General features: G+C 37.2%; 1 protein-coding gene across 2 annotated transcripts in view; it reads left to right on the top strand.

Annotated features, from left to right (window-relative positions):
• Positions 1–23,551, top strand: part of AFG1L (AFG1 like ATPase) — a 144,285-nt gene that overhangs the window by 65,548 nt on the left and 55,186 nt on the right. For both annotated transcript variants that reach the window (XM_074948202.1, XM_074948203.1), the window contains exons 6-7: positions 552–651; positions 2,778–2,836. In XM_074948202.1, the coding sequence (XP_074804303.1) occupies positions 552–651; positions 2,778–2,836 (159 nt within the window). The remainder of the gene's footprint in view (positions 1–551; positions 652–2,777; positions 2,837–23,551) is intronic.

A 23,551-nucleotide genomic window follows, 5' to 3' on the forward strand; every position in this document is an offset into this window, starting at 1 on the left:
TGTTGAATTGTTTTGTGCAACAATCACACAATAGTATCTATGTCATATCATTCTATTTTCTACAGCAGCTGATTATGTATAGTTGGCTACTTGTCCTTATTTCTGAAGTCCCATGACCATTTAAAGTCACCTCTACCAACCTTTACTAGAAAGGTAATAGAAATGTAAAACAGCTGGTGTGTATTTTCTTTCTTTATCTTCTGTTTTTCATGTTGGTTCTAATTAATTAGGCCTCTTTGAAATGTGTAGGTCTGTTTTCTGTGTCTCCCACCTGTAGTTTTATAATAGAAGTTAACATGGACTCATTTAGCAATTGGTAAAGAAATGATGGGGTTCTGTAATAAAGAGCAGGCAAGTTTTAAAAGATTGCCATGTGTTCCCTGCTTATTAATTATCTCCTTTATTTCCCCCTTCCCCTCCCCAAGCAATAATTAGAATCCTTCTCCAGGATTTTACTAACAAGCCATTTTTTTTTCTGACTATGAAACCATTTGCAGATCTATTATGGCAGAAGTTGAAAGCAAGAAAAACAACTGTGTTGTCTTCCACAGGTCACTGACATTGCTGATGCCATGATTCTGAAACAGCTTTTTGAAAATCTGTTCCAGAATGGGGTTGTCGTTGTGGCAACATCCAATAGGCCACCTGAAGGTAAAAACAAACATGCTACCAGTATGATAAAAGTACAGTGAAACTAACACATTTCTTATAAAAGCCACTTTACATGTATTCAAATTTAATGGTGATAAAATCTCTAGTTTTAAAAATCTGTGGTATTCTGTCCATGCCATGCAGACCCCTCCTAGTTTTCTCTCATATATGGAAGAAAGGGTTCATCCTGGGTCCTACCCCCCTCCTCTCTCTCCCCCCCCCAAATATTTTTTTTCTCTGCTTCCACAGCTTCTTTAAGTGATGTTTGTAACCCTTCCTATCTCTACAGTGGGGAGAAAAGCTGAGAAACTGCCTCAGGATTGGGTGGGCTCAAGGACACAGGCAGAGCCTGGCCAGCAGAAGGGAGAGGGAATGAGTAACTGTTTCTTCCCTCCCCATTCTTAGGCTGTGGGCTTGTCTACAGTACCGTGCTACCTCGGTGCCGCTGCAGCTACGTCGCTGGGAGAGCATCTCCCGCTGACATTGCGTGGTGTAGACACCGCTTTAAATGAGTGTAACTTGCGTTGCTCACAGAGGTGACTTTTCCACACCCCTGAGTAAGTGACGTAAGTTATATTGACTTAATCAGTGGTATAGACAAGTCCTATGTCTACAGGGGTGTGATTTCCCCTGTTTTTGAAAACATACTCGCACTAGCTCTCATTGTGCTAGCACATGTATAAATAAGGAAGCCGCGGTAGCACTGGTAGCTGCCCTCCTGCTCTCTGTCCTGCCCAGCCCCTTGCAGAGCTTGCAGGCATCCCTCCCTGCCTGAGTTATCCTCAATCAATTTAGCAAGTGTTCAAAACAAGACCAACAAAAGTGGCAACACAGTTGGGATGCGCAGTCCCCCATGCGCCATCAGGATGGGTGGCGTCAGGGTGGGATGGTGCTTGGGGCTGGATCGACTCAATTAACAAGAAGTTGGAGACTTAACAATCACTTTTTGTTGGAGGGGGGAATATGAGATCCCCAAATCACCTTCTCCTTGAGAGGCACATTGGATGCTGCTGCAGTTTCAATGTCCCCTGCTGCTGGGGGTGCATTGAAGCAGCATGTAAAATAGACAAAGTAAATATTCTTAAATGAAACTCTAATACGTTCTCAAACAGCATTTTTCTTACTTTGCCGAAATATAAATTTAAATGTTTATAGGTTTATTTTTTTGTTGGTTTGCCTGTGTGTATAGGGAAATCAACATGTACCAACATTTAGCGATAAAAATCTAATCCTTATATAATAATCATCTGACATGGTCTGTGTCAGAGGCAGGGGAATTTAGGTGAGCAGTTGTAACAGTGTCTACATTCTTCTGTTGACCTGCCCAGTTATCAAGTGTTACGACCTTGCAGTCAGATGGAGACTTGTATTAATGAAGTGAAGTAGCACATCATAACTATTGTATGATGATAAAGCTGTAATGGAACTATTCATCCTGTCCCTACAGTTACATAGTTTCCAGAAAAGAGAACTTTTTATTATAGATATAAAATTCTGTTTTACCAGTTATATTTATTAATCTACATTTTATTTCATAAATGTCAAATATGCATTTAATGATAAAATATTTTAATAAATTAAACCTTTTTTCAAAGGTAATGTATTTATTTGTAATATTTTATTGTTTGCCTACAAAGCAAATTGTATTTCCTTGCCTTGAAAAAAATGGTATATGTGATGGGAACTCTGGCAATTGACATTATTTCTTCGTAGTTTAAATCTTTTTACAAAAAAAAATCATTAAGATTAAGCCTTTTGTATATTTTGGCCTTATAGTTGCACTGATTGATACATAACGTTTCCAATTCTTTTATGAGCTTATTTTAATACAAAGGTTTTGTATCTCTTCTGCTAAAATCACTTAGTTCTCAGTAGAGATTTAAATCTAATTTCACTGAATCCCTTTTGAGATTTTCTTGGGCTGTTCTGTTTTGTTTTTTTTTCCCCCCTTATTAAGAATGTAATGAATTTCATGCAGCAAAAGAATAGAAATCAATTTCAATTCCCTTTCATTCCTTTATCCGTCTAACAGCATAGAGCTTTATTTGCCAGATTAAAAGACAAGCTGGCATTATTATTAAGGGGCAAGGCTAAGTAGCAAAACTAGTACCAGTTTTCTCTTTCAGACCTCTATAAAAATGGGCTTCAGAGAGCTAACTTTGTACCATTCATCGCTGTGCTGAAGGTAAGGAAAGTCACTTGTTGAATGCTTTCTTTCTTTGCCTGTCATATTGATAATCAAGGGTTTGTACAGGATTACTTCAATCTTACTTCCAGGAAAAATGCTTTATTTATTATGGTGTTGAAGCAAATTGTAATGGGGGGGAACAACTTTTCATCTGTAACATTAATATCTGTATTTAATGGAAAAGCTGAACATGTAACAGGGCAAAATGTTAGCTTCTATAAGTAACATAGTAGAAAATATTTGTTTGGACAGAATTTTATTACAGCTGTGTATGTGCAAGTTGAGATTGTAATATTTCTGTAATTGTTATAACAAATGTTGCTGCAATATTTTTTGACGTTTTAGATTTATCATGCTAGCATACTTTTCCCAAGCCAATGGCATTTTCTATAAAGATGTTATCTTAAAATGTAAGCACTCCATCAGTGTAGGCTTTGCAACTGAAAAACTACACTAAGTAAAGGAATAGTTACTGGTACTCCTATATTTTCAGTTATATAATACGTAATTTTTTCAAGTTATCACATTGTCTACTTTTGCTTTTCATTTCATCTCTCATTTCTGCTCCCATGCACATGCTTCTTTCTTGCCTTGTCCCCTTCCTTCCCTCCCACCCCCCAATATGCTTTCCTTGTGACTTAATCCAGCTAATGAGGGGAGAAGAGGAACCTACTACCAATCTGCTTCATTCTTTCCTCCCTGCTCGAGGACATTTTTATTCTGCTTGTGGCTAGCATGTGGCTGGATTCAACCCCTTATTTCCAAGCTTTCCTTTACTGTGATGTCCATGGACACCTGTACAAGCAACATAAGAATTAGCACCATGTGATCATCCAGCTCTCTGTAGGCCACCAGCAAATGTGCCATGGAGCACAGTTTGGGAACCATTCTGCTACACCACCACTTTAATTGCTGGGTCTCATTGTTTCTCACTCAGAAAAAGAATTGTTTCTCTGGAGTTTCTCTGGAATTCGACTGTCCCTCACTTTTTCAACATTCAAGTCCATCTTACGTTTAAATACATTTTCTCCTGTGTAAGTGGCTTTCTAAGTGGGGATCGTCAAGACTCCAGTACTACATGGCAAGGGGAACTTAAATTCTGTAGGAAGCTCCTTGACATCTGCATACTCTGGTGTGACAAACTGGAAATTCTGCAACACCTTCGTTTAAATTCAAAATGGAGGTTTTCATTGAGTTAAATATGAATAATGCAGTCAGTTGAGTAACCACTGGGGTTGGTTTGTTTTGATAATAAATAAAATTAATGTATGCAGTATAGACACTTTCAGGTTTTGGTATGGCACAGATTTTTTTAATTCACAAAAGGTAACTGTATTGTAGAAATTGAGGGAAGGGAAGCTGGAGGTTTTGATATCTACGGATCAGTGGGAAGCAGTTTGGGATTGTGGGATAAATATATTAATTGGATATTTCTGCTAAAGTAATCAGCAGTGAAATAGTTAATAGTGGCTAGGATTTTTCAATGAGGCTTGAGGGAGTTAGACACTCAATTCCCGTTAAAGCTTAATGGTAATAGGACCCATAATTGTGTTAGACCCCTTTGAAAATCCCATTCAGTGTTGACATTTAAACTTATCAGGCTTCAAAATTAACATCTCATTGAGATGAATGTGGCAGTTCACATGTCTCAGAATTACTGTTTCATGCTGTCAAGAAGGCAATGTTGAAAGGTTTTCTTCATAACCATAAAAGTTATAAACTCAATTAAAAATTAAAGCATGGGCCACGTCTACACTACAGCTGCTGCAGCAGCATAGCTACAGCACTGCAACTTATGCTGCTATAGCACCATAGTGTAGAGGCTTCCTACATCTACAGAAGGGGTTTTTCCATCAGTGTAGGTAATCCACCTCTTTGAGAGGCGGTAGCTAGGTCGATAGAAGAATTCTTCTTCTGTCGACCTAGCCACACCTACACTGGGGGTTAGGTTGACCTAACTACAGTGCTCAGAGTGTGAAATTTTTTACAGCCCTGAGCGATATATCTAGGTCAATCTAATTTTTGTGTTTGGACCAGGCCTGAGATTCTCCAACACAATTCTGCAGCCAGAGGTATATTCTGCAGCAAATTCTGTGCTCCTAGAACATGCAGGGCCCTAATTCTTAGGAGTAATTGTAACTATATTAATTTCCTGAGCGGCAACACTGTGTTCAGCCTGCATCACTGGAACCTTTCCTTCATCTTGCCATTAATCAGTCTTTTCTCCTTGGCCACCTTCATTCCTTACTGGGAGTGTGTGTGTGTGTGTGTGTGTGTATACACACACGCACATATATTGCTGTAATGGCTGGGTTTATGGAATCTTTATCTTGCCAAACCCTTTTTTTGTCGTTTATCCTCATTTTTTTTGCTATCAAAAAAATGAATGCCTTTAAACCAGATCACTATCCTGACTGTTAAAGTTATCTCAAGATTTTAGGCAGGACCTTACATATGGAATATTAAGAGATACCTTCTCGCTCCTGAGATTAGTTATTAGGGTAATCTTTGTATTTTCGCTATTCTGTGTTCTTTGTATGTTTCATGTTACTTTGTTTTTAAATACTTCTGTAATTAAATCCATCTTAATATTAGTTTAGTAAATGTTACAGTACTTGTAAATAATTTGGATCCCCCTTAAAATTTTAAAAGCAAATCATAGGAGGCTTATCAGGCAACGAGATTCTGTCCTCAATAACAAACACTGAACAACGGTGGCAATGTATATAAAGTAAAGAACGACCTTCAAAACTCATATTTTTAATACGGCACTTGTGGGAGCAGGACAGTCATTTTTTAAAATTGAATAAATTTAAAAATAAGACATAAAAATTGTCTTAAGTGGTGGAATGCAGTTCAGAAGGTGTGGACATAAACTAATTTTTTGTCTGCCATAGGCTTTTACCATGACAATTTATTCCTCCCAAAAGCATGATGCTTGTATGTGAACTATATCATTGTATTCATCTACGTTGTCTCATTATAACCACCATTTCCTGTTCATGTTCACAATTATGCTATTTAAGCTTTTAAAAAACACACACACAAATTAAACTGAAGGTGTTCCTTGAAATTTTCCATGACAATCTAACTTCAGGAGGAAAATATTAAATTGGTTGCTTATGAATGGTCTTCATCCTGACCCTATCCTCAACAGAGTCCACAGACCATGAGTTAGTTCATCCTCAGCCCCTCCCTAGGGTTTGGCTTTATGGATAATTAAAAAATAATAAAACATAAATTATCAGTCCTAACTGCATCTAGGAGTTCTCTCTGGAGTCTCTTCTGTTCTCAATTCCCTTTACACACACAGAGCGTCTCCCAGTCTCACATATCCTGCTTGGAGCTAATTGGACTCACCTGCCACCATAACTCAGTAGTAATTAGCCTGAATCATAATGTAGGTTTTAGCACCTGAATCCAGAATGACTCAGCAGAAGAGGCTTTAATTTCCTATACCAGGTTTTAGGGAGTGCTCTTTAGTGGGAGGAAAATGGTATATTTCTGAAAAGATTTGCTTCTCTCGAAACAGTGTCAATGTCAAACTGCCTGCTTTAAACCTCAATATGCTCAAGATGGACCTGAGATTGGCGGGACGGAGAAACCACTTTGACTAATTGGAAGGAACTAGCTTCTCACCCTTTGAGAGTATCTGCCTCCGAGTTGTCAATGTGGTGTACAATTTAGGAGTTGCAATGCATTAGACACTGCTGCTCCTAGACACACTGATAGTAGTAGTGGCCAGAAATATCTTTTCCCATCTTTGGCTCATCAGCAAATTACCCTTTATTTTCAGATACAGACTTAACCCATATTCATCCTTTCTTTCATTGTCTCCAAGTTGTATTATTGCAATGCCTATGTTTTTTCATTCCTGAATCAGTTTTTGTGGGGTGAGCAAGAAGGCATATCAGTTCAACACTAGTGATGCAGATTGGCTGGGCCCCAAGCTCAGGGAACAAGGGAGGCAGAAGTGGGTCGGGGAAAGATTTTTTTTTTTTTTAAGTAATTCACAAGATTTATACCTTTTGGTATTTTATTTATATGCTTGTCTATCTTGCCTTTTTATATTGTAAACTCATCAGGGCTTGTATTTTCCATTGTGTTCGTACAGCACCTAGCACAATAGGGCCCTAATCCTGATTTGGGTCTTCGGGAGCTACTGCAATAAAAATAATAAATAATATCTGGTCTTGATTACAAAGACCATATACAAGCTCCAGTTAGTTCAATTTACGGGAGCCTGCTTCCCAAATGGAATTGTCCAATGAGATCACACTGTGGCAGTTCTTCATGGAGTGCACTTGGCTCCCTGTCCAATTCTGGATTCATTCTGAAATCCAGATTCAATTTTCTAAAGCTGTCAGTAGGTTAAGACTTAGCTATTTCAGAGAATACAGAGTGAATGGCAACTCTCAGCTGTAGCTGCGTTGTACAAGGATGCCATGGCTGAAACTCTGCAAGGTAGAGTATTCATTATAAAAGGGCTTGGTTTTCTACCACTGGAGATCAGGTTCAAACCAAATCTTGATGCTTTTAGAGTTTAATGTAAAACCAGATTCTCTGAGCAAACCGAAAGATGGCTTCAGAAAAGCTCAACAACAAGAAACGACAGTCTTACTTTAAAATGTGATGTAAACAAGGAAGGAGTGGGGAGTATCATCTGTTGGGGCAGAATTCCTTGTCTGAATTATGTGTCTGGCCTGTGGTGGTTAGAAATGAAAGCATTAGAAATAGAAGTCAGCGTTGCTTAAATTTAAGTATCTATTTTCAAAAATCTATTGGCTGATTTTACACAGTCCTAAAATGAAACAAATAAAAGGTGGGGGAGGGGACATTTTTGTCCAGTGTTACCTCCTCCATGATCCTGCCCCTCTTGTAGGTGTATGGATTGCAGAGAAAAAAATTGTTGCTAAATATTCATATAGATTTGTAATCTTCCACCGATCAGATTGCTTCTTCAGTCCATACCATTTTTTAAATATAATATACCACAGATATGAAATATTTTGGTGAAAATCCCTTAATTCCATAATTGCATACATACTTTTCTAAGGTGCTGTTAGTTTTGGGGCCTTCTAAAGTAGGCAGGTATGGGACAAAGTTTCTTCACATTCACAAAAATTTCTTAACAGGCACGGCTTACTTGATTCTCACAAACAAGTGCTCAGCTTCAGTTTCCAAATGCTTTGAGAATGCAAGTACTCCACAAATTGTTAAGGAGCCTAAGTACCCAGTGATTTAGTCTGAAAAATTTCCAGACATTTTTACAGAGATAATTTACATGTAGAGTTGTAACCAATACTTTAAAAACTTGATGACATAAGATCTAAAGTGAGTTCTTGTTTTATTAGCGGGAGAGGTGAAGGGATTCTTTAATACATGGTTTGGCAGTAGTTCACCAATTTTTTTCATTCTGCAGGCCACTTAGTAAAAGAGAGATCCTCTCATGGACTATTGCCCTTTCCAACAACCTAATCCCCCTCTGTTTGGTTCAACATTGAATTCTTTGGACCAGCAGGAGGGGCTCCTCGGACCATTGGTGTTCTACGAACCGTACTTTGATGTGCAAAAATACTATCAATAAATAGTGATTCTCAAACATCCAAAGATTTCTTGTAAAATGCTATGTAAATTACAGTCACACAGTGCAATTTCATCATATAGCTAAAATATTTTCTCTGTCAAGTTTATTATTACATACAATAAAGCTACCATTAATACTAAAAATAAGCAATTCTGAAGCATTGGTATATCATTGCCAGGTACAGTTTTAAAGTAATATCTTGAACTTTGACTGAGCATATCTTTTAAACTGAAATAAAACAAAATATAAACCAGATATCCATAATTGGTGGTATTTATAAGAGATTAAACCACTATAAGATTTCTTTCAGTTGAATCATTTTTTTTATTTCCTTGTTTGGGGTCAAAATAAATCAATATTTCATTTTTTTTTAAAATTATTTTTGTTTAAATAATTCGATGCTAACCACAATAACCTGCTTTCACAATGACAGGAGTGGTACTGTTCAATATCACTTTTTGCAGCATTGGTTGGTGGTGATATAGTGATACTTAGGTTGCTTCAGTTATTCTATAGGGTTTTCATATTAAAATGTACATCTGTTCTTACAAAACCATCTTCAGAGCAATTTAAAAATATTTATCAGCTGACTGTATTTTTTTGGTTTTGGTTCAGAGAAATGAAGGTGTTTAAAACTTAACCAATTTAGAACTCTTAGAGAGATCTGTAGGTTTTAAATTTCATATAAAGGAATTGGTAGATATAACTTTTTTTTTTTTAATTGTGTGCTGTGTTTTGTCCATCCATCTGTGATAGGAACACACACATTTGTTGATTGGCTGATCTGCCAATTTGTTTTTAAAAAAAGTCATTTTGCTGATTAAATTGATTTGTCAGCTTGTTCCATTCTAATGCTGTGATAGCTCAGGAGCTTTCAGTACATTGAATAGTTAAAACCTGCTTTTGAGGTCAGTGTCAGCCACTCTGACCTCTGCTGAACTGTCACCTGAGTCAGAACTGGGGGGATTAATTCTTTGATATTGTGATGGCTTTGCTTATCAATTGACTTCTTCATTACTGAAGATGTTAGGCCTTTTGTTTCCCTTCTTATTATGTAACCAAGCAAGCTCTTAAGTAGAAGGCACTTTTTTTGCGAGCTTTGGTGGAAGTGCTTATTTTATTTTTGTGAAGTATATCTAGTAATCAAATGGATAAAAATAACTTCTTCATCTACAATGTAGTCATGAATTACTGTGCTTAATATCAGAATTGTTTGAGGACAGTTTTTGTTTATGACACAGATTAGTTTTCAAAGAACATTTTAACAAGTAAAACACATTGCATCCAGATTACTGTGTGCCTGATTAGAGGTTTACAGATTTGTTCTAAATACTTTCAATAAGTGTATGTGTGCATGTGAGAGAATGTAATATATAAAATATTTACAGGCAAGGATTGTTTAATTGTATTTGTGTACTTCAAAGACTTTTTAGGGATTATAATATTCTTGTGATCTATTCATTGCATTGTAGATACTATGAACTATATAATATTACAGGCCTTTTTTCAGGTCATATCTGACATTCCACCCTTCCCCCGGCAGTTTGTTCAAATACAGACTCCTAGGTTTTATCACCCAAGGGTAAATATAATTGCTGCTGTAGCTGAGTCTTGTGTTCTTTTTCTTTTTTCCCCTTAAATCATAATGGTTTTCCTCAGTTCTGTTTCAGCGAATGAATTCTTTGATTAAAATGGGCAAATCAAAGTATATTACAGATATGTTATCGTTAGTTCTTGATGTAATAGGATAAATTAGTTTAATTACACGTGGCAGTTTTCTTTGCTTGTGATGTAATGTGAAATAAGGTCCTCCCTCTCCCCAAAAAAGCCCGAGCCAATTAATAAAGCTTTTAAGCTCTTTGTCATAGGCCACCGTGGAGGTCTGCAGAGAAGAACTTTAATCCAATAAACATTTCATTTAGATCATGAAAAGAAAGCTTGAGGAGAAGCTCCTACAAGAGAGGGTGTTACCAGTGATTCTAACCATGAAGAGATGTGAGGAATTTGCCAAATTAACCAAGAGACCTTCATATTTAACACATAAACGTGTCAAAACTAATAATAGAATAATTTAATTTGAGTTGAACCTTATATTGTGAAAATTGTAAAAAGCCACAACTGTTTTCTTCAAAGACTTCACTGTTGAGCTGGATGGACAGGGCAAGGGGAGGTTGTGAGAAACCCAGATAGCAAATAACACTGGCCGAAGTTGGTGGGGGAAAAAAGGAATAGATAATTAGGTGTAATTAGTGTGTATGAATTGTTGTCTCCCTGCCCTTGGCTTGAATAAATTTAGAAGAAAAAACCCTACTGGTGAAAATGCTTTGATGTAAGAAGAGTCATTGTGGTTTGGCAGCATAAAGGCAGTGTTTTATACTTCTTACATAATGGTTGTGATACAGAAAGAGTGAATGGACTCTGCACCCCCCAGTCTGCTTTACAGCAAGGACTTTTGGATTCTCTTGAAACAAAATGCATCAGAAGTTTTCAGCTGTGGGTAATGAGGTAGTGGACCTCATCAGAGCTAAGCGTAAGCCATCTTTAGCCTTTGTTTAGATCTTAATCGCATTTTTTTTATTCTGGGAAATCTAGTTTCTTAAATCAACTCTCCTTTTCCCCCCTCCGTGCCAGCAGTTCTTGCAAGAGTAAAGGCTAATACTAGGGAAAGAAATAAAATGAGAATTTAAAAAAGAAAAAAAATCATAACATGGTGAGCCAACTTTATCTTTGGTGTAACTCCATTAAAGTATACAGAATTATACCAGGGATTAATTTGTAAATTATTACACTTCTAATCCAGTATGAGATATTGCCAGGGTTCTGTCTTTCAGCAAACCACTGCTTATTATTTAAAGACTGTTAAGAACCATTAGTAATAACAATAGTTGGGGTGGTGTATGTATGCACATACACAAAATATATGTAGGTTTAAAGCAACATGTAAGATTTATGATGTATACTCGGAGACAGGGTGACCTTCAAAAGAGTGAGGTGAAATAGAGCTGTTTAATTTAGTGTTGTTTCTGTTGCACACAGCTTGTTCTTTATCCTTCTTCTCCCTCTTTCAAAAGGCTGGAAAAAGTAAGACATTTTGTGCCCAGCCACATGCCCCATTTCCCCCCCCCAACATATAAAAAACATTTTGTTTAGTTTCAAGATCTGAAATATTATACATCATAGTGAACTTCAGAATCTTTTATGTTACACCCATTGCCCATTGTTTGAAATTTAATTATTTACTGGATACTGTATTTATAGACATTTATAGACAGGGTTTAAAATAATTTGTAGCAAGATTCTAAAATGAATTGTGTGTTCTCCTGCAGTAGCTAGAAGTGTTTATTTTTAATCACTAAAATTATAGGGCCACACCCTAAACTGATGTAAATCTGTGTAATTCCATAGATTTAATCTCAATGATTTTCCTGTTAAACCACTCAGATTAAAGAGAAAATGTTTCTATCACAAGTGTAAGAAGACCCATATTGCAAATTCTGTTTGTCAACACGTAACTGCCTAGATTTTTGTTGTCTATTTAGAATAACAATTTTAAAATATCATAAATAAGAATTGCATTTGTCATACATGATCAGTCTTAACTACAACAACTCAGTCCAATTGTTTTTGTATTATTTAAAATGCAAAATCTGACCAAGATAACATTTTGAAAATTGTCCACAAAGTTTATTTTTTCTAGTGTTTTTAAAGTTGTATTAGGAATGATGCTTCTAGCACCACTGTAGTAACCTGCAATGTTATATCATTCCACAGTTATTGAAAAATAATAGGAAAAAACCTGTGAAGAAAGTAGCATTTCATTTAACCCTTTTGAAGCATTGTGCCATTATACATTACAAGTAGTCTTTTGTACTTGAAGTTGATTTGAGCTGTGAAAGGCAACACCTGAATATCTCACAAGACTAAATAATTATGGCTGATTGTGTTTTTCAGGTATAGGTCACAGGAAATTCACTTAGGGTAGAATATGTACAAAGCTAAGAAATATGCAGATTTTCTGTTGTAGGATTGTGTAAAAATTATTTACAGTTAATACTTGCATAAAGGTTAGAAAGGTTGATGAAGTGATATTTAGTTTTGCTTTACTATTCACTGCATGTCAGAATGTAATTATGACTGATTCATGAAACTGTCTTAGAAACGAACCATCTTTATTAAAATGCTGATCAAGATAAGAGCTGACAGTAATAAAGAATAGAACATTTTAGTCTTGTTGCTTTTGAATGATTGCTAATTACCCCAGAGGTCATGTATAGTGCTTGGGAGGATTCATTGACATTATTTCTTTTAAGTCTACTGTTTCAATAGCATCTGAACATGAAGACGAAAACTGAGTGCATATCGAACAAGACTTTGATCAAATTTTTTATGCCATGAAATACCTGATGATTCCTCTTTCCTGCTTTTGTTGTTGTAAATTTAAATTCTTAGGATTCTAGACAGCAGAGTATTAGGAGTGCTGAAAATGCGGTATATTCATTTAACAGGGCTAACCTTAAGCATAAGCAAAGCAAGCAACCATTGCTTCTCAGGGTCCTGCATCGCATACATGTTGTGTAACTCATGGCCTAGTTCTATCTCCTTCAGAAGCTGGCCCAGAGAGAAACCAGTATACTGCCAGCATACCTTTTCTTTCTCTCTTTCTCTTAACAGGACAAGGGATGGAGTTAACTTATGGTCCAATTTGCCCCACCTAACTTCAAACAGCTGGAGGAGCAGGTCTTATAAATCATAAGGCCTGCTTGACTAACTCTAAATCCTGAAATAAGATGGTGATTGGCATTAGCTGAAAATTTCAAGACCATCCATTGTAACTAGTCTAATGTTAATCATATATGGTGGCTCAGAAAACAAATGTGTTCGTTAAACATACTATGTGCCTACTTAAGAAAGTATTATTGTTTTACTATAGTTATGAATTATTTGGAATGATTTCCATTCCAGTGGTGTTCTTCAGAAGGAGAAGTGTCTGTTAGCCTTCTCCTGATATCCCTCAGTTAAGAATTTTAAAATCCTCAAATAAAACTCTTGCTTTTAATTAGACACTTGATATGGGTCAATTAATGAAAATACCAAGGAAACCAGAAAAGATAACAGACTTTGGCCAAGAAAAATAAAACTACTGTTTTTTGTAATCGTGATGGAAGACACCCACAATACGTTTATGCATTCAGTCATAAGGGAGAGTGTTTTTTATCCCTTGGTGGGGAGGAGAATGATTAATGAAAATTCTTGTTGTTGGATAATTTGACGGAAGGAGGGATTTTCAGTCGTCATGAATAGCCAGGGAAGTCTAAATCAGTTGTGCAGTCTTGTTATTGTTGGATACTTGTTTGGACGTCATGTAACGTGAAGGAGTTAGCTAGAGAGGATGTACCTGAAAAGGGAAGATTGAAGTCTAAAACAGTAGTTGTTGATCCTTTCATTGAGAAAATTCTGTTGGAGTTGCACTTCTCAGGCTCAGCTTGCACTTGGTTATAAACAGTTGGTGTTCATATATATTTCTTTTTAAAATTCATTATGGTGTATGTATGTGTAAGCGTAATAGCTGATTATATAGCATTATGAATCTGAGAACAGGAGAAAAGATCTTAATCTTAGCTCACTTCAGTAGTATGAAGCAGTCCTTGCCATCAGATGTATTTGTGAAAGCAGGTTTCTGCCAAGTTAGTTGGCAGAAGCAACTGATTGTATGGAATTTTGTTCTCTAATGGTGCTGTAAAAGAGAGTGCACTCCATCCATACAACTGCATCCTAGTGGAATAGTAGCAGAAAAAGTGATTGCCATGAAACAAAATACCATGACTTCATATTAGTTAACTTGAAATTTAGAATGTAACTCTGGTTATTTTACACAATAGTAGGAACAGTACCAGGTTCTTTAAAACATTTCTTTTTTTTATTTCCCATTTCTTATGATTCCCCATCCCTAAGATACTCACAATTTAGGTCATATTGGAGTAGTTCAGAACACTGATGGTAACTTATACTCTTTAGCCCTGGTGCTGCAAACACATATACATGTGCTTAACTTTATACATGTAAATAGTCCAGTTGAAGCTTAAAGTTAAGCATGTGCATAAATTTTGCAGGATTGGGACCTTAGCATATGTACTTTGCCATCCTTGCTGGTTAATAATAATAATAATAATTAATAATAAATACCTATCTCCTATATAGGGGTTTTCATCAGTAGATCTCAAAACACTTTACAAAAGGTGGTGTCATTATCCCTGTAATCTCTTGTTTAAAACCACACTTACCATTTTATTTTTTTGCACAGGTTCATCAAAGTGTGTTTTTCTATAAAGCTAATAGTTATGTGCGTGTATGCATATGTATATATCTTCTCAATATTTAAAAATCACTTTATCTTTCATGTATTGCACTACATGTAGGTAAAAATAAAAACTAAAAAGCATCTTCAACTCTGACAATCTCATATTGCCATACACACGCATTATTTAATAAAATATTAAATCACAGATTACAGTTCACTAAATATTCTATACAAAATATTTCATAGCACACATCTACACAATTAATTCTCCACAATTTATACAAGATAGCAATGTAATCTCTTCTCTATCTATACTTCACAGGTGCTTTTATTTGAGTTTTTAAAAAATAATATAGCCACCTGTCTTGGATGCTTTAGACACAACAAATCCTGCATCTTGGCAGGGGGTTAGACTAGATGACCGTTGGGGTCCCTTCTAACCCGCTGATTCTATGATTCTAACAAGAATTATGTAGAACAGATTGTGTACCACAAGACCCTAAATACACTGTCAATTTATATATGTACACATTTTTGCTCTTAAAAAGTGTTATCAAATGGCTTTGAGAGAGAATGTTGATTGGATTACTGTAGTAATTGGAGATAGGACAAGATATTAATAGCTGATGCATTTCAATATTTAAACACCCTGATGCTATGTAATTCAAGAAACACTGTATCATTCACAAATTTTCATAGAGAACATATAATGCAGCATATCCATTCATGTTGGGTTGGGGGTTTTTGTGCTTAAGTTTGTAGTTGAGGTTTTCATAAATCATTCTTTAGTTCTTTTAAAATGTCATAGTGACTAGATGTCTGAAATCTGTAGCTGGAAACATATTCTAATGTTGATGTTTTAACACGTAACCGCATGTCTGCCAAACAATAGATTATCTTACTCATAAACAATTTACTAATGTAATAATTTCTGTCTTGCATTGTTATAAAAGTTACATTTTAAAACTCATTTTCTACCCTAAAGGCATATGTGTGCTATACAATAACTTGCCCATATGAATCTGTTTTGATAATAAGTGCAACATACAAAATTTTTGTGAACATGGTCAGAGTTAAAAGTTGCTATGCTTTGTTTTTGAAATGGTGAGTATTTATGGAAGTTTCTCTTAAATTTTGAAAGAGAACCTAAACTCAGGAGTTCCTTATTTTTAATGATTGTGTTTTTATGAATGGAGTCCAGGAACCTTAACGTGTTAGTGCTGTTATTTGTTTGGCTTTCCCTCTGTTTTTGGGGAGGGGGGGAAATGATTTTGTTAATTTTGCTTGAAATGTGCATAATATTTTTTAAAAGTTTTAACACTTTATTGTGAGGTGTTTTAGTGTGAGTGGCTGATGTAAAACTGTCAGTATGTGTATGGTGCTGCTATACTGGTAAAAGAGACGAGATCTGAAACCAGCTGTGTGTAGATCAGTAATGGGAGAGTTGTGTGTATGTATAGTCCATGCATTCCGGAGAATGCTGATGTGCAGCCAGCTACAATTGTATAGTCTTGGCATTATGATAAAGAGAGAGTTGATGTAAAACCAGTTCTGTGGACATAGCCCAGATGTTACGGTACAGGGAGAGTGAACCTGAAACCTGCTGCACATGTGTAGAGTAGATATTACAGTAAGGGGAGAGTTGACCTGAAACCAGGTGCACATGTGTATATATATATTTCATATATGTGCACTGGGCACTGTGGCAATATAGGATAGCTGATATAAAACCTGCATTTAAATAATTCCTTTATTATGTATGAAGTCTCTTTCAGTTCATCCTACTTGATATTGTAGACATTAAGACAGGGGTCGGCAACCTTTCAGAAGTGGTGTGCCATGTCTTCATTTATTCACTCTAATTTAAGGTTTTGCGTGCCAGTAATACATTTTAACATTTTTAGAAGGTCTCTTTCTATAAGTCTTTAATATATAACTAAACTAGTGTTGTATGTAAAGTAAATAAGGTTTTTAAAATGTTTAAGAAGCTTCATTTAAAATTAAATTAAAACGCAGAGCCCCCCAAACCGGTGCCCAGAACCCGGACAGTGTGAGTGCCACTGAAAATTAGCTTGCATGCCGCCTTTGGCACACATGCCGCAGGTTGCCGACCCCTGCATTAAGATGTATAAGTATGGATAGTTGAGTGGTTTAAGTTTGAACAATTCTAAAGTAGAAAAAATGTTAAAATCTAGAGAAAATTTTCAAAAAAGCAACTTTTAAATGCTTCGAGATTTTGGCTTGTTCAATGGAATGTACTTAATAATAAGAATATAGCAGTAGGGCTAGAATACCGACCACCTGACCAGGATGGTGATAGTGACTGTGAAATGCTCAGGGAGATTAGAGAGGCTATAAAAATAAAAAACTCAATAATAAGGGGGCATTTCAACTATCCCCATATTGACTGTGTACATGCGACCTTAGGATGGGATGCAGAGATAAAGTTTCTTGACACCTTAAATGACTGCTTCTTGGAGCAGCTAGTCCTGGAACCCACAAGAGGAGAGGAAATTCTTGATTTAGTCCTAAGTGGAGCACAGAATCTCGTTCAAGAAGTGAATATAGCTGGACCGCTTGGTAATAGTGACCATAATATAATTAAATTTAACATTCCTGTGGCGGGGAAAACACCACAGCAGCCCAACATGGTAGCATTTAATTTCAGAAAGGGGAACTACACAAAAATGAGGAAGTTAGTTGAACAGAAATTAAAAGTTACAGTGCCAAAAGTAAAATCCCTGCAAACTACATGGAAACTTTTTAAAGGCACCATAATAGAGGCTCAACTTAAATGTATACCCCAAATTAAAAAACATGGTAAGAGAACCAAAGAAGTGCCATCGTGGCTAAACAACAAAGTAAAAGAAGCAGTGAGAGACAAAAAGGCATCCTTTAAAAAGTGGAAGTTATATCCTAGTGAGGAAAATAGAAAGGAGCATAAACCCTGGCAAATTAAGTGTAAAAATATAATTAGGAAGGCCAAAAAAGAATTTGAAGAACAGCTAGCCAAAGACTCAAAAAGTAATAGCAATTTTTTTTTTAAGTACATCAGAAGCAGGAAGCCTGCTAAACAACCAGTGGGGCCACTGAACGATCGAGATGCTAAAGGAACACTCAAGGACGATAAGGCCATTGCGGAGATACTAAATGAATTCTTTGCATCAGTCTTCACAGCTGAGGATGTGAGGGAGATTCCCAAACCTGAGCCATTCTTTTTAAGTGACAAATCTGAGGAACTGTCCCAGATGGAGATGTCATTAGAGGAGTTTTTGGAACAAATTGATAAACTAAATAGTAATAAGTCACCAGGACTAGATGATATTCACCCAAGAGTTCTGAAGGAACTCAAATGTGAAATTGCAGAACTACTAACTAGTTTGTAACCTATCATTTAAATCAGCTTCTGTTCCAAATGACTGGAGCATAGCTAATGTCACGCCAATTTTTAAAAAGGGCTCCAGAGGTGATCCCGGCAATTTCAAGCCAGTAAGCCTGACTTCAGTACCAGGGAAACTGGTTGAAACTATAGTGAAAAACAAAATTGTTAGACACATAGATTAACATAATTTGTTGGGGAAGAGTCTACATGGTTATTGTAAAGGGAAATCTTGCCTCACCAATCTACTAGAATTCTTTGAGGGGTCAATAGGCATGTGGACAAGGGGGATCCACTGAATATAGTGTACTTAGATTTTCAGAAAGCCTTTGACAAGGTCCATCACCAAAGGCTCTTAAGAAAAGTAAGCTGTCATGGGATAAGAGGGAAGGTGCTCTCATGGATTGGTAACTGGTTAAAAGGTAGAAAACAAAGGGTAGGAATAAATGGTCAGTTTTCAGAATGAAGAGAGGTAAATAGTGGTGTCCCCCAGGGGTCTGAACTGGGACCAGTCCTATTCAACATATTCATAAATGATCTGGAAAAAGGGATAAACAGTGAGTTGGCAAAATTTGCAGATGATACAAAAATACTCAAGATAGTTAAGTCCCAGGCAGACTGCAAAGAGCTACAAACAGATCTCAGAAAACTGGATGACTGGGCAGCAAAATGGCAGATGAAATTCAGTGTTGATTAATGCAAAGTAATGCACATTGGAAAACATAATCCCAAGTATATATATAAAATGATGGGGTCTAAATTAGGTGTTATCGCTCAAGAAAGTGATCTTGGAGTCATTGTGGATAGTTCTCTGAAAACATCCACTCAATGTGCAGTGGAGGTCAAAAAACCTAACAGAATGCTGGGAATCATTAAGAAAGGGATAGAAAATAAGACAGAAAATATCATATTGCCTCTGTATAAATCCGTGCTGAGTCCACATCTTGAATATTGCGTGCAGATGTGGTCACCTCATCTCAAAAAAGATATAGTGTAATTGGAAAAGTTTCAGAAAAGGGCAACAAAAATTATTAGGAGTATGGAATGGCTTCCGTATGAGGAGAGATTAATAAGACTGGGACTTTTCATCTTGGAAAAGAGACAACTAAGGGAGGAAATGATAGAGGTCTATAAAATCATGACTGGTGTGGAGAAAGTAAATAAGGAAGTGTTATTTACTCCTTCTCATAACACAAGAACTAGGGGTCACCAAATGAAATTAATAGGCAGCACGTTTAAAACGAACAAAAGGAAGTATTTTTTCACACAATGCACTGTCAACCTGTGGAACTCCTAGCCAGAGGATGTTGTGAAGGCCAAGACTATAACAGGGTTAAAAAAAGAACTAGCTAAGTTCATGGAGGATAGATCCATCAATGGCTATTAGCCAGGATGGGCAGGGATGGCGTCCCTAGCCTCTGTTTGCCAGAAGCTGGGAATGGGCAACAGGGGATGGATCACTTGATGATTACCTATTCTGTTCTTTCCCTCTGGGGCACCTGGCATTGGCCATTGTCAAAAGACAGGATACTGGGCTGGATGGACGTTTGATCTGACCCACTATGGCCATTCTTATGTTCTTAATACTTGTGCAAAATGTAATCTGGATCCCTTCAATAAGTAGATAAAGCAGAGATAAGTCCCCAGTTTGACTGCATGGTCTTACTATGACGAAATCTTGCCATTCCATCCCCCTTACAATGAACACAGGGTCTGTTGATCAGACCAGGAGGACTGAGGCACAGTGCCTGAAAGAGAGTGGGGAGGCAGGAGCTGTCCACTTATTCTCGGGTCCTGCATCTCCCATTAGCCAGGCTTTGGGGACTGGGTGTGCTGATTGGCCGTTATCCTCTCCTCCAACTTGCCCAGTGTATTTAAACTCTGTCTGGGCTTTTGAAGAGCCTCAAACCCCATTTAGCTGCCCCTGTTCTCCTTTTAGTTGTTGTGTAAGAGTTGTGTTTTTCAGGATTTGGCTGGCCTGTTTTAGGATCAGGAAGTAGATTTTCCCAGTGGATCAAACTGTCTGAGATCTGGTGGAGTTTTTCACCTACCTCACAGTATTGTTGAGGCATGATTGGGTTGAATGGAATAGGTCTTGAATGTTTAATATTAGGAATGGTAAGACTGTTTAGCTTGTCGCAACTTGTGTTTGGTGTCCAATGTGAATAAAAGCTAAAAAAACTAACTCTCAGAAGCAAATGAACCAAGGATTTCCCTGGTGAACCTACAGGAGAAGGGAAGACCTGAAGTCTTTATGGACTGAGGTCCCTCGTTGGTAAACCCTCTCCCCTCCGCATGTGGATTGAGGGTGAGAGGACTGAGAAACGATCTGAGTCCTAGGGCTAGGCCAATCAGGGGCTATCCTAAATTATTGGTTACATGATGGGAGCCCTGTAACCAGGCACTGGACTAGTTAAATGACTGATACATGAGAACAGAGGTGGACGTGTAGCACCTCTCCCCAGTGTTAATTTAATAAAGTTGCTCCCTGCCGCTTAAATCCATCCCGGTGTCTGTCGTTCATTTGCCTGTGTATCCTGATCAATCTGGCCTTTCCTGTCTATTTGCTCAGCCAAAAGTCTTGTTCTCATGAATCCTCATTTCATGTTGTGATGCTACCACCTCCTTCTTTCTGACCTTGACTAAGGCAACCTCATTCTCCTCAAATGTAGTAAAATAAACTTTCTGGCTTGTCACTCTGAACCCATCATCTCAGCTGCTATCTGATTTAGTAACTTCTCACGATTTTAACTCTTGGCTTTACTACCCATTAATCAGCTGCTCAGATACCTCCATGCTTTCTCTCGTGGTGACCCTTACATGGGGAAAACTCCCTAATAAAATCCATACAACTACTACTACATCCTCCTCCTCCAAGTCCAGGCTTAAGACTATCCTCTGCTGTGGTGCCTGCAAAACTTTATCTGCTGGCAATGGCTAGGCAGACAATGAACTACAATTGCCCCTCTGTTCTTCTTTCTTTTCCCTGCTGCTTTACTCCCTACTGCACCCCCAAATAAATAAAAGCAGCAATACATGTAACTAACGGTGCTGGGCCAGTTCTTCAAATTCATTTGTTTGTATATTCTGTAGCCATCCTCTATTCTTTGTCTGTTTGTCTCTTTAGAGGATAAGTCATCCAGGACAGAATTTTCTCTTCTCTTTGTATAGTGCCCAGTACAATTGAGCCCCAATCCCAGAAAGGTCTTTGGGTACAAGCATAATATAAATATTTACTACTACTAATATACCTGTTTTGGTTTCATATATGTTACTGCGACTTAGGGGAATTGTACTTGGGGGACTGCCAGGTTAATGCATTAACTTTATTTGACCTTCATTTGAGCTTCTTAAGAATCTTTGTCCCTCTATTTACCAGGCTTTTGTGCTATAGAATATCAGGGTTGGAAGGGACCTCAGGAGGTCATCTAGCCCAAGATACTATATATTAGTATCATGATACTATATATTAGTATCATGACAACATTTAAAAACAGTCTTGTACCTAACATGAATGCAATAGCAAATAAATAATACAAGAGTTTAAAGGAAGGAATATTTATTTTACAAGATTTATTTAACAAGAAAACATTTTACAAATGAGAAGCAAGAGGAAGACCAAGGACAGGGTAGGCCCATTACTCAATGAGGCAGGGAAAGACAATAACAGAAAATGCAGCTGTGGCCAAAATGTTAAACCGTTTTTGTTTGTTTTCACCAAAAACGTTAGCAGTGATTGGAGGATTAATATAGTGAACATAAATGTAAATGGGGTAGGAACTGAAACTAAAATAAGGAAAGAACAAGTTAAGAATTACTTAGACAAGTTAAATGTCTTCAAGTTGGCAGGGCCTGATGAAATACATCCTAGAATACTTAAGGAACTGGTTGAAAAGATCCTTGAGCCATTAGTGCTTATTGCTGAGGACTTGTGGAGGACAGGATTGATCCCAGAGGACTGGAAAAGGGCAACTATAGTACCTATTTATGAAAGGGAGAATAAGGATAACACAGGGAATTATAGATCAATTGGCTTAACTTTGGCACCAGGAAAGATAATGGAGCAATTAATCAGTTTGTAAGCACCTAGAAGAAAATTAATGTGATAAGTAACACTCAACATAGATTTGTCAAGAACAAATCATGTCAAACCAACCTAATATCATTCTTTGACAGGATAACAAGCCTTGTGGATAGGAGGGAAGAAGTAGATGTGATATATCTCGACTTAGTAAGGTTTTTGATACTATCTGACATGACCTGCTCGGAATCAAATGGGAGAAATATAGCCTTGACAAGCCTACGATAAGGAGAGTTCACAACTGGTTGGAAAAGTGTACTCAGAGAGTAGTTATCAGTGGTTCACAGTCAAGCTTGAAGGGCATATCAAATGGGGTCCTGGAGGAATGTGTCCTCGGTCCATTTCTATTCAGTGTCTTCATAAATGATTTGGATAATGGCATCGAGAGTACATTTATAAAGTTTGCAGACAATACCAAGATGGGAAGAGTTGCCGGGGCTTTAGAGGACACGATTAGAATTCAAAATTCTGGACAAACTGGAGAAGCGGTCTGAAATAAAGAGGATGAAATTCAATAAGGACAAATGCAAAGTACTCCACTTAGGAAGGAACAATCAATTGCATGAATACAAATTGGGAAATGACTGCATAGGAAGGAGTACTGCAGAAAAGGATTTGGGGGTTATAGTGGATCACAAACTAAATATGCGTCAAAAATGTATTTGCAAAAGTGTTGTAAGCAAGACATGAGAAGTAATTCTTCCATTCTACTCAGCACTTATAAGGTCTTAACTGGAGTACTGTGTCCAGTTCTAGGCACACCACTTCAGGAAAGATGTGGACAACCTGGAGAAAGTCCAGGGGAGAGCAACAACAAATATTAAAAGTCTAGAAAATATGACCTACGAGGAAAGATTGGGGGGGAAATTGGATTGTTTTGCATGGAGAAGAGCAGACTGAGGGGGACATGATGCCTTCAAGTTCATAAAAGGTTGTTATAAAGAGGAGGATGACAAATTGTTCTCCTTACCACTGAGGACAGGATAAGAAGTAGTGGGCTTAAATTACAGCAAGGGAGATTGAGGTTAGACATTAGGAAAAACTCCTAACTGTAAGGGTACTTAAGCACTGGAACAGATTACCTAGAGAGGTTGTGGAATCTCCATCATAGAACAGGTTAGATAAACACCTGTCAGACAAGCTCTAGACAATAATTAGTCCTTCGTCATTGCAGAGGACTGGACTCGATGACTTACCGAGGTACCTTACAGTCCTACATTTCTGTGATGATTTATACAGCCATTGTGCATTTAATAACTTTTAACAGCAGCATTAGAGCTATTCAAAGTGTAAAATCCACCCCATTGGCCGTTCTAAGTTTTATGGCCTCTTCTTTAGTGCTGTCTACCCCCACTTGAGCTTTGAGG

The sequence above is a fragment of the Natator depressus genome, chromosome 3 (genome assembly GCF_965152275.1).
Source record: "Natator depressus isolate rNatDep1 chromosome 3, rNatDep2.hap1, whole genome shotgun sequence".
Classification (NCBI taxonomy): Eukaryota; Metazoa; Chordata; order Testudines; family Cheloniidae; genus Natator; species Natator depressus.